This window comes from Chelon labrosus (assembly GCF_963514085.1).
Source record: "Chelon labrosus genome assembly, chromosome: 6".
NCBI classification, from domain to species: Eukaryota; Metazoa; Chordata; class Actinopteri; order Mugiliformes; family Mugilidae; genus Chelon; species Chelon labrosus.
In genome coordinates this window covers 25,693,611-25,709,800 of record NC_140342.1, presented here as the reverse complement: position 1 = coordinate 25,709,800, position 16,190 = coordinate 25,693,611, and the positions used below count along the sequence as shown (strand labels likewise).

Genomic DNA, 16,190 nt, shown 5'->3' with positions numbered 1-16,190 from the left:
GCGTCTTCTGTTTGCGTTTTGGATTTTTGTTTGTATGTGCTGGGATTTATGTCCCAGCCGAGTTTTTTGTGAATAAACTCAACTTCACTGACTTTTATACGCGGCGTTGTCTCCTGCTTTGGGTTCTGGCCGCCAGCTGGACAAACCTTCACAGCAATTGTCAATATCAAATGGAAGAAAAGAAGAATACTTGTGACTGAATTTGCTTGAAATGTAGTTTATACTAATGACCATATTTGCTCCTACAAAACCCAACACGGTATGAACACTTTTTGAATTCAGTGTCAGACCAGACCAATCCATAGTCAGCACATTAAATTCTCATGTAAACAGATTTCCTTTACATTCACTTGTAGTTCACTACCAACACAAGGGTGCATGCAAACTGGAATTCATCCAGAGGTTAGAGGTTTACGTCTTTAAACAGTCACTGGAGGATCATGTGTTGTTTACATTTCATCTCACTGGACACCAGCTGCTCAACATGATCTGACTGCTGGAGCTTTTAAGAAGCACCACATGTTTCTCTAAAGCACAATTGTCATTCACTACCCACTCCTAATATAGTAGATTTGCTATTCTTTATATTATCTAGGTGAATGAACTGTTTTTATACTCATTCAAACGCACAAAACGCCTGAGAGAAGTCCAAGTAAAGATCACCATGGGTCTCCTCTAAAAAAACAAAAAAACATTGAAATTGAAACTTCACTTTAATCTCCCTACATGGCATTTGTAATCAGCACATAAATAGAACTGGTAAATAGATTATAGATTATAGATCTGTCAGGTAAGACAGGTTGCCATAAACTGCACAACCACTAGGAGGCGACAGAGCTCCACTGACACGTTATAAACCTGGAGAAACATATGTATAAAATAGATTTAATTTAATTAAAAGAAGCTTAATAAAGATAGCATGAGGCTATGGCTAAGGGAAGCTTTTTAAAATGTTTAATTCAGGGGGAGCAGCAGCGTGAATTAAAACTCCTTTAGATAAATAAGTAGATGAAAAGCAGTAACACTAAGACACAATCTAACACGTAACTTAATGTCACTCTTATAGCAATTACACTAAAAAACTAACACAATAAAAACCTGGTAATCAGCAGTCAGTCAGTACTTCAAAGTCTGACCATGAAAGATAGACATGGAAACGACATGAAAGTCAAACATTTAAAACATAAATCTTTAATTAAAGCTCATACCTCTGATGAAGACAACAGGACCACATCATCTACAAGAAACAGAGACGTGATGCGTAACAATACTGGGTTCTGATTGGTGGAAACAAGCAGCTGCTGTTCTTCAGAAGAGGTCAACCTGCAGAGTTGAGACACACTGAAAACTCCTGAGTGGATACTGAGCTCTGACCTGACAGAATTACAGTAATCTAATGTGAAGACACAGAGGCTTGAGTTAATGTTTCACCACCTTTAAGAGACTAAAGCTTTCTGACTTTATTTATGTTTCTAAAAGGCGTCTCTGCTTGAAGACGGACGTTCATTAATGTGACACCTCCATTCTTAATGTACAGCTGGATATCAGAGGTTAAAGTGTCCCAAAGACTGCTGTAGGGTCTCCTGAGGCAGAGCTATAGAAATGCTGCTGGAATGATGTGACAGTGATTCCACAACAGGCTGCTGTCTTTTCTCATCAGGTGGAAACTTTTCTACTCCCTCTGAGAGTTTGCAGCCTTCATATTGGTCAGTGTTTACAGACATGCAGTCGCTTAAACTTGATGCCAAGATGCTGTGGAGCAGAAAACCCCCTGACTCTTCAACTAATCACTTCTTTCTGGTTCATTTTCCAGTTTTTAAGCCTTAAGCCTTTAACAAACAAAATAAACATGAACTCTGTACTTTGAGGTGTTACAGGAGGAAAATTGTCTCAGATAAACTCTCATATTAGTTTGACATTTTCTCCATCAGCTGTGAGAGAAATCCTGGAATGAAGACCAAAGAGAATAATTCATATTTAATGAAAAACTGTTTTATTTAATATTTGAATCAACACATTGTTCAAACATCAAATTATTTCATGTACAGATTAATTTCAACCACACAATCAACTTGTTTAATCCAGGAAAAGAATGAACAATCATCATGATAATTACAGTTTTAATAAACCTCATAGTACCTCATGTATATGTAGATTTGAACGTATAGTCTGAAAAACTAATAGTTGTAAATGTAATCATAGATTTCTTTCTGTACAAAGTGATCAACAACATATCAGTGATAAAGGAAGGTCTGCTGATTCCTCTGCTATGAAGTGGAAGAGAAACAACAAGACACAAATACATCAACACAAATATTCAGCAGACATTTAGAGCTCAGAGAAGTTTACATTGTCATGGAAATAAAAGTCATCATGAGCAGTGACATCCTCCACGGCTAAACAGACACAGGAAAGCTCCACCTGAAGAAAGTGATGAAACATCAAGAGAACAACTACTAAACATGTCAAGGTAGCAGCCATAATGTTTGACTGACAGCTGATCTCTGTGCAGAAACACCACAACAATGAACTCTCAGCAACAAACATGGAGAGAAAACAAGTTGATGAAGAGAAACACAGAACTGAACTCTCTTGTCCTGAAGTTACCTCTGTCTACTTCACTTTAATCAGCTCAGCACTTGATCCAACAACCATCCAACGACAAATATGCACATCAATCCAGAGTCCAGCATAGAGCGGCTGAGTGAATGTGGTCTGGACTCTGTGGAGGAGAGTCATGGTTTCAGAGACGCTGTAGAAGGACAGAATACCTGCTCCTTGATCCAGGTACACTCCTACTCTGGTGGGATAAGGACCTGAGACGAGAGTTTCATTGTTGTTGTAACAAAATGTGGATCTGTCATTAGAACAAACTAATGTCCAAGATTTGTCATTATATTGAAATTGACTTTCATTCCACTTCCCTTTTCTGTTGATATTCTTGTATGTGACTGCTACACCAACTCTTCCTCTCCACTCCACCTCCCAGTAACAACGTCCAGTCAGACTCTCTCTACTCAGAACCTGCCAGGAATCAGTGAATCTGTCTGGATGATCAGAATAAGACTGTTGTTTAGTCACTGATCTTACTTTTCTGTTCCCCTCAGACAGTTCCAGATATCTGTTTGCTGTGTTTGGATCCAGTGTGATTTCACATGAATACTTTAAGAATTCATCTCTGGTCTTTGGCTCTGGTTGTGGCAGTAAAACATCCACTTCAGTCACTGTCAGTGAGATGTTTGTCCTTGTCTCTCTCAGAATGTCCTGTAGTTTCTTTCTGAGCTCTGTCATAGCTGCTTTCACATCCTCAAAGTTCCACAGAGGATGGATATTGATGCTGGATGAGTGTGTAGATTGACTGAGTGGTGACAGTGAAGGGTAGTTTTGTAGAAACTGGTTGTGATCCTCTGTGTCTGAGAGCTGCTTCAGCTCAGCGTCTTCCCTCTTCAGCTCAGTGATCTCCTGCTCCAGCTTCTCCTGAACCTCTTTGACTCGACTCTCTTCAGTTTCCTGCTGGGATCTGACCTGCTGCTCCACATCTGAGCTTCTTTCCTGGATGAGACGGATCATCTCAGTGAAGATCTCCTGACTGTCCTTCACTGTTTTATCAGCAGAGTGAGCGATGGACTTCAGCTCCTGTTGAAGCAGCTTCACATCTTTCTCTTTGTCCTGGATCATCTGCTGGATGTTTTGTCGTCTCACCTCCACCTCTCTCTGTCTCTCAGTCCTTTCTGCTGCAGCTGAGACTGTGTCATGGCCTTTATGTTCATCCACAGAGCAGAGATGACAGATACTCTGCTGATCAGTACGACAGAACATCTTCATCACCTCACCATGATGAGAGCAGATGTTCTCCTGGAGCTCCTTGGAGGGATCCACCAGCTTGTGTTTCTTTAATGGAGCTACATCATAATGAGGTTCAAGGTGTTTCTCACAGTAAGATGCCAGACAGAATAAACAGGACTTGAAGGCTTTCAGTTTTCTTCCAGTGCAGACATCACAGGCCACATCTTCAGGTCCAGCATAGCAGTGATCAGCAGGAGCAGCTTGGAGTCCAGTCTTCTGCAGCTGCTCCACTAAAGCTGCTAACATGGTGCTTCTCACCAGGACAGGCCTCGGTGTGAAGAGTTGTCTGCAGTCAGGACAGCTGTGGATTTTCCTCTTTTCCTCTTCATCAAAGTGGCTTTTAACACAGTTCATGCAGTAGCTGTGTCCACAGGGAATAGTCACCGGATCCTTCAGTAGATCCAGACAGATGGAACAAGAAAAGTTTTCCTGATCCAGCTCAATTCCTTTCTGAGTCATCTCAGCTCTCAGTGTCAGTCACTCAGTGAGTTCCTCTTCCATTTATACATCAAGTGTTTCAATCTTTCAGCTGTTACACGTCACCACATGTTGATCATCCCCATCGTCAACTTGCAGATCTGAAGAAGTGACAACACAGAAATATTTGGACAGAGTGGATGAAAAGGAATGAGGCTTATCAGGTTTGATTCATTCCAAGACAACAAGTTTGAATTAAAGTTTGTTTCCTTATTGACAATGAAGTCTAATGTTATAGTGTTATAGTTCAAAAGAGGATTCAAATGCAAGAAACAAACTATTGCAGTATGAATAACCAAAAAGTCAACATTAATAAAACTTACTGGAAGTGAGAAACAGAAGGCTCCACTGTTTTTATGCAGGGTAGTCCAAGAATTAATCCAACAAAAGATAATCCATCTGAAGAAAACATTCACCAGAAGAATCCAAAAAACTAAAAAAGCAAAAAAGCACACAAAGCAAGGAGACACTAGGAGATTTACAGAGATGTTGGAAACAGAGACGAGTAACAGGAAGGAAACAGGTGGTGAAACTATCTGACAAAGAGACAAGACTATATATACTCAAAGGCTGATGCAGGAAATAAAACTGACTGAAATACACAGAGACAACACTTTACAAAATAAAACAGGAAGACAAACTCAAGTTGAAACAAAGACCAAGAAATATGAAGCCCGATTTACACACGTGGACAACATTGTTGGTATCCTTTAATTAAAGAAAGAAAACCCCACAATGGTAACTGGAATGACTTGAAACTGACAAAAGTAATAACAGATAAAAAATTATTGGAAATTAACTAATAAAAAAAAATCAGATAATGATTTGGAATTGTTTTTCAGTAGAATAATAAAAAAAAAAAAAACTACTGAAACTGGCCTGGACAATAATGATGGTATCCCTATAAAATCATAAAGACATATTAAACTAAGATGTGTCCTGTAATTACCATCACTGGTGTCTTCAAACTTGTAATCAGTCAGTCTGAATCTAAAAGGAGAAAAGAGGTCACTGTGCTGTTTGGTATCATGCTGAACATGGACCACAGAAAGCTAAAGAGGGAGTTGTCTCAGGAGATTAGAGTGAAAAGTTATAGACAAGCATGATAAAGACAAAGGCTACAAGACCAATTCCAAGCAGCTTGATGATCCTGTGACTACAGTTGTTTAGAAGTTTAAGGTCCACAGGACTGTAGCCAACCTCCCTGGACGCAGCCGGAAGAGGAAAACTGATGACAAATTGAAGAGAAGGATAATCCGAATGGTAACCAAAGAGACCAGAACAACTTCCAAAGAGATCAGGGGTGAACTCCAAGGTCAAGGTACATCAGTGTCAGATGGCACCATACGTCGCTGTTTGAGCCAAAGTGGACTTAATGGAAGACGACCGAGGAGGACTCCATTGTTGAGTTTTAAGTTGCCAAAATGCATATTGACAAGTCACAAAGCTTCCGGGTGAAATGTCCTTTGGACAGTTGAGACAAAACTGGAGCTTCTTAGCAAGTCATATCAGCTCTATGTTCACAGATGCAAACATGAAGCATACAAAGAAAAGAACACTGTACCTACTGTGAAACATGAAGGCTAAGTTATGTTCTGGGGCTGCTTTGCATCTGACACAGGGGGTTTGAATCCGTGAAGGGAACAATGAAATTTCAAGATTATCAAGGCATTCTGGAGCATTCTGTTCTGCCCAGTGTCAGAAAGCTTGGTCTAAGTCGTAGGTGAGAGTTACAGAAATCACTTAATTGCAGTGATTGCTTCAAAACTTTATGCAACACTATATTAATTAAGGGTACCATAATTTCTGTCCAGACCAGTTTCATTAGTTCAATGTTTTAAATGATTCAAAATCAGTGTCTGATTTTATTATTTAATCTTCAAATTTTTCTTTTGTCTGTTTTAAGTCGTTGGTAAAAGTCTAAGTACGGTATTCCAGATATCCCGAGCAACGCATTCTCGGCCCTCACAAGGAATCCAAAGATTTCCCTTTTGGCTAAACTTCCTCTTCACCATGACGATCGGATACAGCGCCTGCATTACTGCTGCCATTTCATCTAAACACCTGCTCCATTTTCCCGTCACTTGTGAACAAGACCCCAAGATGTTTGAATGCCTTCTCTAGGGCCAGAGACTCACCCCCAACTTGGAGACAACAATCCACTGTTTCTCCTGCAGATCACCGTGGTCTGAGAATTGGAGGTGCTGATTTTCATAACTAGCCAATTCACTCTCTGCAAACCATCCCAGTGTGTTCTGATGAAGCCAACAGAACCACATCATCTGGAAAAAGAGACCAGAGATACAGTTTGGACTGAAACTGGACACACTTGTCTCCCTGCTGTTCCCTTCTTCACTAGAGTGTCCAAGACATGGATGCAGATTTAATGATTTAATGAACCATGAAGTCAATCATCCAGTCTTTACCTAAGGTGCAGTATGAGCTGCCTGATGCTCCAACAAGGTGTTTGTTATGGACAATCCAGATCAAGCACAGACATCCAGAAACAAACCACCACACTGGTTCAGATCAGGCAGGCCGTTCTTCCCAATCAGCTCTTACACTTCACCACATGTTGTGCAGATCTAAAGAGGAGGGAACCAGGAAGTACGTGAACAGAGTGGAGCTGTTGTGTGTGAGAGCAGGAAGTAGACTGAGGGCGTTCAGACTCTGATGGGGAGCTCTTTGAATGTGTTCAGAGATTGTGTTTTCAGTTTCCTGTTCTCTAAAAATTGAATAAAATAAAAAAAGACCATGTTTTTTTATTTAAAAGCAGAAACAAACACACCTCTCAAGTATTACTATATTTTATAATTTCATCAGGTTTGAGTTAAAACTGTGTCAGCAGGAAAGCATCTTTAAATCAGTCTGACCAAGTTCTGGTGCTGCTTTCAAGTCAAATTTCATTGTTCCCAGTCTTTTCGATCTCTAGTCTTGTGATGTTACGTTTTTGTCTTTTTGAAAGTTTTGATTTTTGTTTTTGGTTCTCTTGCCGTCTCAGCAGCGCTTTGTGTTTCCTTTTGTGTAATTAAATTTGTTTTTTGCCTGCTCCTGCCTCATCGTATAGCGTCCAGCATTTGGGTCCTACCTAGACTTGAAAATCCAAGACAGTACACACAACAAACAGCTGTTTATGGTTCTGATCCAGCTGCAGGTAGAGATCCATGAGAGGCAGCACATGTTATAATATTCAACTGTAACACAAATTCAAGGATTCAAGGATTCTTTATTGTCATTACGACACATGTTGGTACATGGGAAGGAACGAAATTGGTTACTCTGGTCCCGATTCAAGCCATAAGTAAAGAAACAAAAAAAATAAAAGTATAAATATAGAATATAGAATAAAATTAGCTTTCCAAGTATTATACAAAATAGCAGGTATAAAAAAATGTATAAATATAGGCGGTAAAAAGTATCAACATAGAATTTAACAGCAATGAATTGAGGTAGTGTGCAAATGGAGTTAAAGTGACAGTGCAAAACAAACTGCAATCTGTGCAGATGTGTCCGTGGGTGGCTGTTGGAGGGGCGGCAGGGGGGTGGGGGCTACGGAGGTCTTTCAGCGTTCAACAGTCTCACAGCCTCCGGGAAGAAGCTGTTCCTCAGTCTGGTGGTCCTGCTTTTAATGCTCCGTAGCCTCCTGCCTGAGGGGAGTGGGACTAACAGTGTGTGTGCGGGGTGAGTGGGGTCTTTCCTGATGCAGGTGGCCCTTTTCCTGCATCTGGAGGTGTAAATGTCCGTGGTGGTGGATAGACTGTGTCCCACAGTCTTCTGTGCAGCTTTCACCACCCTCTGCAGGGCTTTCTTCTCTGCTGCAGAGCAGCTGCCGTGCCACACAGTGATGCAGGAGCACAGGACGCTCTCCACCACACATCTGTAGAATGATGTCAGGACTGAGCTCCCCAGTCCGGCGCGCCTCAACCTCCTGATAAAATAGAGGCGCTGGTGTGCCTTCCTAATCAGGCAGGAAGTGTTGGTGCCCCAGGTGAGGTCGTCAGTGATGTGGACGCCCAGGTACCTGTAGCAGGAGACCACTTCCACCGCAGACCCTCCGATGTGCAGGGGAGGGGGGAGGTGTCTGCCCTTCCTGAAGTCCACGATCATCTCCTTGGTCTTCTTCACGTTGATGCAGAGGTTGTTTTCTCTACACCAACCCTCCAGGTGTTCTACCTCCTTCCTGTAGTCGGACTCGTTGTTGTTAGCGAATCTGTTGAGAGTGTCGGGTAGAGAGGGGTCCCTGGGGCATTGTGCATCTCTGGTGTTATAGTCTGTGATGCACTTTATGCCCCTCCACATACTCCGTGGATCGCTGGACGTGAAGTGTCCCTGGATCCTCTGGCCGTATGCAGCCTTGGCCCTCTTTACTCCTGCAGTCAGCTGTGTTCTAGCCGCCCTGAGTGCCAGACTGTCACCAGACCTGAAAGCAGCATCCCTGGTTTTCAGCAGAGAGCGAACCTCTGCATTCAGCCAGGGTTTCTGGTTCGGGTAGGTGATGTAGGTGTTTATTTACATGCAGGGAAACTGAGGTTTGGTCTGAAGTTCTGGCTGATGATGAATGTGGAGACACATTTTAGTGCCAGGTGTGAACAAAGGTATTTAAAGCTGGACACTTGAGATCAGATTGCCCAGGACGGATTCTAATGCAAGGTCTGAACAGGGACTACATTTGGTTTGTTGGAGCGTTTCTAATTAAACTGCTATAAACAAAAGATCACATCAGTCTATTAAAACTTGTATTTTGTTTTTTCTGCTGTAAGTGTGGATCCAGAGAGATTCAGAAAGAAGCAGCAGTGAAGTATTATTGATTTATTGATAGTTGTAAAGAAAGGTGTTCACGCTGAAATAAAATCAAACTCACTGTAGTCAACATGAACTCCCTGCTAACAATCAGTGCAGTTTAAAGGGGTCCTAGAACACATTTTTTGACCATTAGGAATTGATCTTTGAGCCTAAATAATGGCATATGTAAATTTGTGGGGCTGAAAACGCCCCAGGAGCACTGCTAGAGAGCCTAATACAAGGTCATAAATAAGCCCTGCAATGAAACAGTTTGTTTTTCCCGCCCACTCAGCAAGTTCATGAATAATGAAATGAGCTGCGTGCTGATTGGCCAGTTTACCCAAAGGCTGATTGGCCCTCATATCCTGAAAGCTGATTGGCCTAATCCACCGGGCTGAAGCTAGAGCCAAAGCCGGCTTGATACTTTTTTTTTTTTTTTTTTTTAAATATATTTTTTGGGGGCTTTTTGTTGCCGTTATTATAGAGATAGCTGAAGATAGACAGGAAAGGGGGCAGAGAGAGAGGGGATAACACGCAGCAAAAAGCCACAAGTCGGACTCGAACCCTAGGCAAACTACCAACCTCGGGTTGAAGCTCTGTGGAACGCGGTTGTAAATGAACATCAACCATTCCCGCTGACAGTTGAGTTCTTGGGGAAGTCTGTGTAGAGTCTTGACCTGCCCCAAACATCCTGGAACATTACACGCATAGTCCGACATACCGTATCCCTCTTGACAGAAACTGCGGTTAGCTGTCGCTGGGACTAGCTAGCTAACGCCTCCGCCCTTACAGTGGGCTGGAACATGCAAATGAGAGAGGGTGTATCCAAAAGGGCTGGGCGCCTATTACGTAATATCGGAGCTCTGTTCAGATTTGCCCATTTCAACACGGCCGTTTCTAGTTTTGAATTTGCATACGAAAGCAGGCTGGAGAAGGCGGTGAAGTTTTTGGTTTGGTCCTTAGACACCACTCGGAGCCTAAATTCAACAGGAACAACGTAAATGTGGTTTTGATTCTAGGACCCCTTTAAATAACATAGTTAAAGCTGCTGGAGGAGCTACTGACGAGTAAAAGCCAAAGAAAATGTCAACAGCAAGGCCTTTTATTTGATTTGATCTTTACTCCATTCATGTTCATTCATTCACTCCACTACGTCCCTGTCAGCAGGATGAAGGCGCCCTCTTGTGTTGAGCATCAGTTTTCAAGTTTCAGTTGTTGACCTGACGTGTAAAACCGCCACTGAGCCTTCAGCAGCTTAAACAGCATCAGTAAAGAGACACTGAAACATCTGTAATATCACACTGTGTCACTTTGTCCACAGGAGCCTCAGCCTGTAACACTGATGCTGCATTCAGGTAACACAGGAAAGATGGGAGAAAAGAGTTTACAAGCTGCAAACATCCTAAATGTCCTAAAACACTCAAGTAACTTTACCGGTAATGGTTCCATGGATGAAACACAAACTTGAATAAGTTCTTTAAAAACGTCTTTATTGACTGATTATAGAAAAGAATCTGACAAAATCAACACAATCATTCAATTTAACCAAGAAAATAATGATCTCCTCAATAATGATTTATTTGTACATGAATTTAAACATTTGATCTGATAAACAAATAAATGTGAATATATTTTAACAGAGTGATCAACAACATATCAGTGATAAAGGCAGCTGTGGATCCAGACATATATAGTCTGAAAAACTAATAGATGTAAATGTAATCATAGATTTCTTTCTGTACAAAGTGATCAACAACATATCAGTGATAAAGGAAGGTCTGCTGATTCCTCTGCTATGAAGTGGAAGAGAAACAACAAGACACAAACAACATCAATACAAATATTCAGCAGACATTTAGAGATCAGAGAAGTTTACATTGTCATGGAAATAAAAGTCATCATGAGCAGTGATATCCTCCACGGCTAAACAGACACAGGAAAGAGCTCCACCTGAAGAAAGTGATGAAACATCAAGAGAACAACTACTAAACATGTCAAGGTAGCAGCCATAATGTTTGACTGACAGCTGATCTCTGTGCAGAAACACCACAACAATGAACTCTCAGCAACAAACATGGAGAGAAAACAAGTTGATGAAGAGAAACACAGAATTTAACTCTGGTCCTGAAGTTACCTCTGTCTACTTCACTTTAATCAACTCAGCACTTGATCCTTCAACCCAATAATCAATCCAAATTCCAACATAGAGCGGCTGAGTGAATGTGGTCTGGACTCTGTGGAGGAGAGTCATGGGTTCAGAGACGCTGTAGAAGGACAGAATACCTGCTCCGTGATCCAGGTACACTCCTACTCTGGAGGAAGGAGGACCTGGGACGGGAGTTTCTCTGTGGTTGTACATAAATGTTGATTTGTAACGATCTAATGTCCAAGATTGGTCATTACATCCACATCTACTTTCTTTTCCTAATCTACTGATAGTCTTGTATGTGACTGCGACACCAACTATTTCTCTCCACTCCACCTCCCAGTAACAACGTCCATTCAGACTCTCTCTACTCAGGACCTGACAACAACTCATGAATCTGTCTGGATGATCAGGATAAGGGTGATATTGTAACCCTGCTGTTACTTTTCTGTTACCCTCAGACAGTACCATATATCCGTTTGCTGTGTTTGGATCCAGTGTGATTTCACATGAATACTTTAAGAATTCATCTCTGGTCTTTGGCTCTGGTTGTCGCTGTAAAACATCCCCTTCAGTCACTGTCAGTGAGATGTTTGTCCTTGTCTCTCTCAAAATGCCTTGTAGTTTCTTTCTGAGCTCTTTCACAGCTGGTTTCACGTCCTCAAAGTTCCTCAGAAGACGGATATTGATGCTGGATGAGTGTGTACATTGACTGAGTGGTGACAGTGAGGGGTAGTTGTGTAGAAACTGGTTGTGATCCTCTGTGTCTGAGAGCTGCTTCAGCTCAGCGTCTTCCCTCTTCAGCTCACTGATCTCCTGCTCCAGCTTCTCCTGAACCTGTTTGACTCGACTCTCTTCAGTTTCCTGCTGGGATCTGACCTGCTGCTCCACATCAGAGCTTCTTTCCTGGATGAGACGGATCATCTCAGTGAAGATCTCCTGACTGTCCTCCACTGTTTTATCAGCAGAGTGAGCGATGGCCTTCAGCTCCTGTTGAAGCAGCTTCACATCTTTCTCTTTGTCCTGGATCATCTGCTGGATGTTTTGTCGTCTCACCTCCACCTCTATCTGTCTCTCAGTCCTTTCTGCTGCAACTGAGACTGTGTCGTGGCCTTTATGTTCATCCACAGAGCAGTGATTACAGATACTCTGCTGATCAGTACAACAGAACATCTTCATCACTTCACCATGACGAGAGCAGATGTTCTTCTTGAGATTCTTGGAGGGATCCACCAGCTTGTGTTGTTTAAATGTAGGTGACTTATAGTGAGGTTGAAGGTGTTTCTCACAGTAAGACGCCAGACAGAATAAACAGGACTTGAAGGCTTTCAGTTTTCTTCCAGTGCAGACATCACAGGCCACATCTTCAGGTCCAGCATAGCAGTGATCAGCAGGAGCAGCTTGGAGTCCAGTCTTCTTCAGCTGCTCCACTAAAACTGCTAACATGGTGTTTTTCACCGGGACAGGCCTCAGTGTGAAGAGATGTCTGCAGTCAGGACAGCTGTAGATTTTCTTCTTGTCCTCTTCATCAAAGTGGCTTTTAATACAGTTCATGCAGTAGCTGTGTCCACAGGGAATAGTCACCGGATCCTTCAGTAGATCCAGACAGATGGAACAAGAAATGTTTTCTCGATCCAGCTCAACTCCTTTCTCCGCCATTTCAGCTCTCTGTGTCAGTGACTCCCTTAGCTCCTCTTTCTTAGAAGTGAAACTCGTCTGAGCTCTGATTTAAACATCATGTGTTTCTGCAGTGAATGGGTCCAGTCAGTTCTTACACTTCACCACATGTTGTGCAGATCTAAAGGGGAGGGAACCAGGAAGTACGTAGACAGAGTGGAGCTGCTAGTGAGAGCAGGAAGTAGAATGAGGGCGTTCAGACTCTGATGATGAATTCTTCTTTGAATGTCTGTGTTCGGAGATTGTGTTTCCAGTTTCCTGTTCCCTAAAAATCCAATGAAATAAAAAGAGACCGTGTTTTTTTTTAAAAGGAGGAACAGACCAACACACCACTCAAGTGTTATTACATTCCTCCATTTTCTTTTCTCTGGCACAGAGCTCTTGCCCTATAATTTCCTATCTACTACTAGTCATGCTATTCTGTGCTATTACTATATAGAATGTTTACTGCTGTGTGTCCCTCCCATCCCCTCCTCCCTCTTCTTGTGAGTATCTCTGGCCTGGAGTTGTGCGTTTCCTGTAGAGCTCCATACTACATCTGTTGTCGTGGTCTCATTAGCCTGCCCAGTCTTCATGGAATCCTGCAGTTATCCACTCCTACCTGAATGAACAATTCTCCAACCTGCCTGTGATTCCTCTTACATTTTCAAACTGTCATGTAACATCATCAGTTTGTATCATAAGATTACACATGTATGCTTTAGTCAGATATGTGTATCTATGACAGATGTATGTTTATCTTGCTGTTCTCTTCTCTCTTTCTTCTGTCTGTACTCGGCTGGCCTTAGGCAGATGGGTCCCTCCATATGAGCTGGGTTCTGCTCAAGGTTTCTTCCTGTTAAAAGGGAGTTTTTCCTTGCCACCATTGCCTTCAGGCTTGCTCTGGGGGTTTCAGGCCGGGTTTTTGTAAAGCGTCTTGAGACAATTTGTATTGTTATTGACGCTATATAAATAAAATTGAATTGAATTGAATTGAATTTTACAACAAATTTCATCTGGTTTGAGCTAAAACTGTGTCAGCAGGAAAGCCTCTTTTAATCGGTCTGATCTGGTTCTGGTGCTGCTTTCAAGTCAAATTTCAAAAAACATTTGTTTGAATTCTTCTTCCTACTCAAAGATGTCAGCATTAAGATTAATAATGCTGAAATTCTAAATCTTGTTAGCTTTGTTTATTCTGGTTACTAGATTTCTCACCATTGAATCCAGGCTTGTTGTGTTATTCTCCCTTCGAGGACATTTCATTGGACTGATCTGCAACCCTCACAAATCCTCATACAACGACATGAATGTGGGACCATTCAGAGTAAAGTAACAGGGATGAGGTGATTGATATATGGTCAATGTTTTCTTCTGTGAAAACACAAAATCACAATTAAAAATAATCACCTGAAAAGGAAAAAGCATCTGAAGTGAAGACTGGTCATTAGTAAAGAGAGCCTTTTAAAATATTCTGTCCTTGTAGCTGTTAACTAACTAAATAATAAATGAATTTGAACAGGAAGTGGCTGATTAAATTCTTGTACATGAGTACACTGTGTGTGATTCTGTCATTAAAAACATATCAGCACGTGGGAAATACGAATGTGATTATGTCGATGTCTGAGCTTTGCCTCTAAAATAACTAATGTCAGGACAGAGATAAATTAATAAATAAATAATTTAAGACTTTACAGCTTTTTCCAAAATATGTAGAATTAACCCAAGTCATGACGGACATGTCACGGTTCTGTATTTTTATGCGGAGAGGATGGCGGTTTTAAATGGACAACTAGTTATTCCAGCCGAGATAGAGCTAGCACCTGTCTATGGCCAGATCTGCTGTTGTGGTATGAGCCAGAGAAAGTAGTCTATTTCATAGAGCTGACTGTCCCATGGGAAGGTAGAGTTGAGGAGGCTAACGAGCATAAGAGAGCTAAGTATGCAGAGCTAGCAGCAGACGCAGAGCAGAATGGCTGGAAGGCTTATCTCCGCCCGGTAGAAGTGGGATGCGGTGGATTGTGGCAAAGTCGGCGATTGCTCTTCAGAGCGAGCTGGGCATACGTGAAAAAAGCCAAAGGACCGCGGTATGTAACATGTCCCGGGCAGCAGAGAGAGCGAGCGAGTGGGTATGGGTACGTAGGAAGCATGCTAGCTGGGGAACTAGCTAAATGTAAGGATGGCTGCGTGACTTTAGTATGTTTGCAAATCATGCTAGATGTGGTCGGTTAGGTTCGTGGTTCAGTCCGCATCAACGGGGCGAACCACGGTAAATTTGGTCGTTTGTTACGTGGTTCAGTCCGCATCAACGGGGCGAATCACAGTTGATTTTTTACATGGTTCAGTCCTCATCAACGGGGTGAACCATGGTAGTTTTGTCTGTTTGGCTCGTTATTCATAAAAGGACTAGGCTAATAATTGAGATATTAGTTGTTGATAGACATTGAATGGTGAGGAAAACGGGGTTGCGCCGTGGCAGTGTGGAGGGGGGTGACTCCAGGACGCTGGAAGTCACTGTTAAGCCTTCTCGAGGTGTCGTGGGCCTAACTTAACCAAACATCGGTGAAGGGAGGTGCCCACTTGAAAACCCCAATGACATGCTGCATACTTCTGTTGTTTAGGCCAGGTTCCTGATGTCTTCATGTTGCTTGGTAGCTATGGTTTGCTGCTGAGCGGGCCATATAAGCCAGCAGTGTTTGGTTAGCTTATATTTCACAATGTTGGAATTATCCTCTGCTGCTCTGTGGGCCTACAAGCCAGCATTTACTTAGTTCATGTAGATTGTAGGTTAATGGTCATATCACATGACCGAAGGTTTGGTAGGGTTTCTTAGTTGAACAGGGCCTCTAAATGTGTTTTGCCTGGGATCTTGGCACAAGGGATTGTAACATCTTATCCTGTGTATAAATTGATTCCTGTGTTTATGTTTTGAATTTCGTTCATGTTTCATGTTTCTCAGTTTCCTGTTTTATTTTGTTAAGTTCTTGGTTTCCTGTCTTGTGTCTCTTCCTTTATCTTCCCGTCTTTGTGATTGTCTTCCCCGTCTTGATTGGTGTCACCTGTTTCTCGTCACCTTCCTGTCCTGTGATTTCCCACCTTTGTAATTGTCTGCCCCGCCCTGATTGTTTTCACCTGTGTCTCCCTTGTGTGTATATATATAGTCCTGCTTTTCCCTTTGTCCTCTGTCGTGTCATACTGTTTTCTACCGTTTCTCTGTGTTCCCATTGTTTTTCATCTCTAGTCTTGTGATGTTACGTTTTTGTCTTTTTGAAAGTTTTGATTTTTG

The 16,190-nt window shown here is 42.1% G+C and overlaps 1 protein-coding gene across 1 annotated transcript; it reads right to left on the bottom strand.

Annotated features, from left to right (window-relative positions):
- Positions 1 to 1,040: 1,040 nt before the first annotated feature.
- On the bottom strand, positions 1,041 to 13,216 carry LOC311488902 (uncharacterized protein). Its single transcript, XM_084545764.1, has 3 exons — positions 11,250 to 13,216; positions 8,497 to 8,743; positions 1,041 to 4,320 (listed from the first exon to the last, which is right to left on the bottom strand). The coding sequence occupies exons 1-3, from the start codon at positions 12,908 to 12,910 to the stop codon at positions 2,614 to 2,616; spliced, it is 3,615 nt and encodes a 1,204-aa protein (XP_084401890.1). The 5' UTR covers positions 12,911 to 13,216; the 3' UTR covers positions 1,041 to 2,613.
- Between the last annotated feature and the right edge of the window lie 2,974 nt (positions 13,217 to 16,190).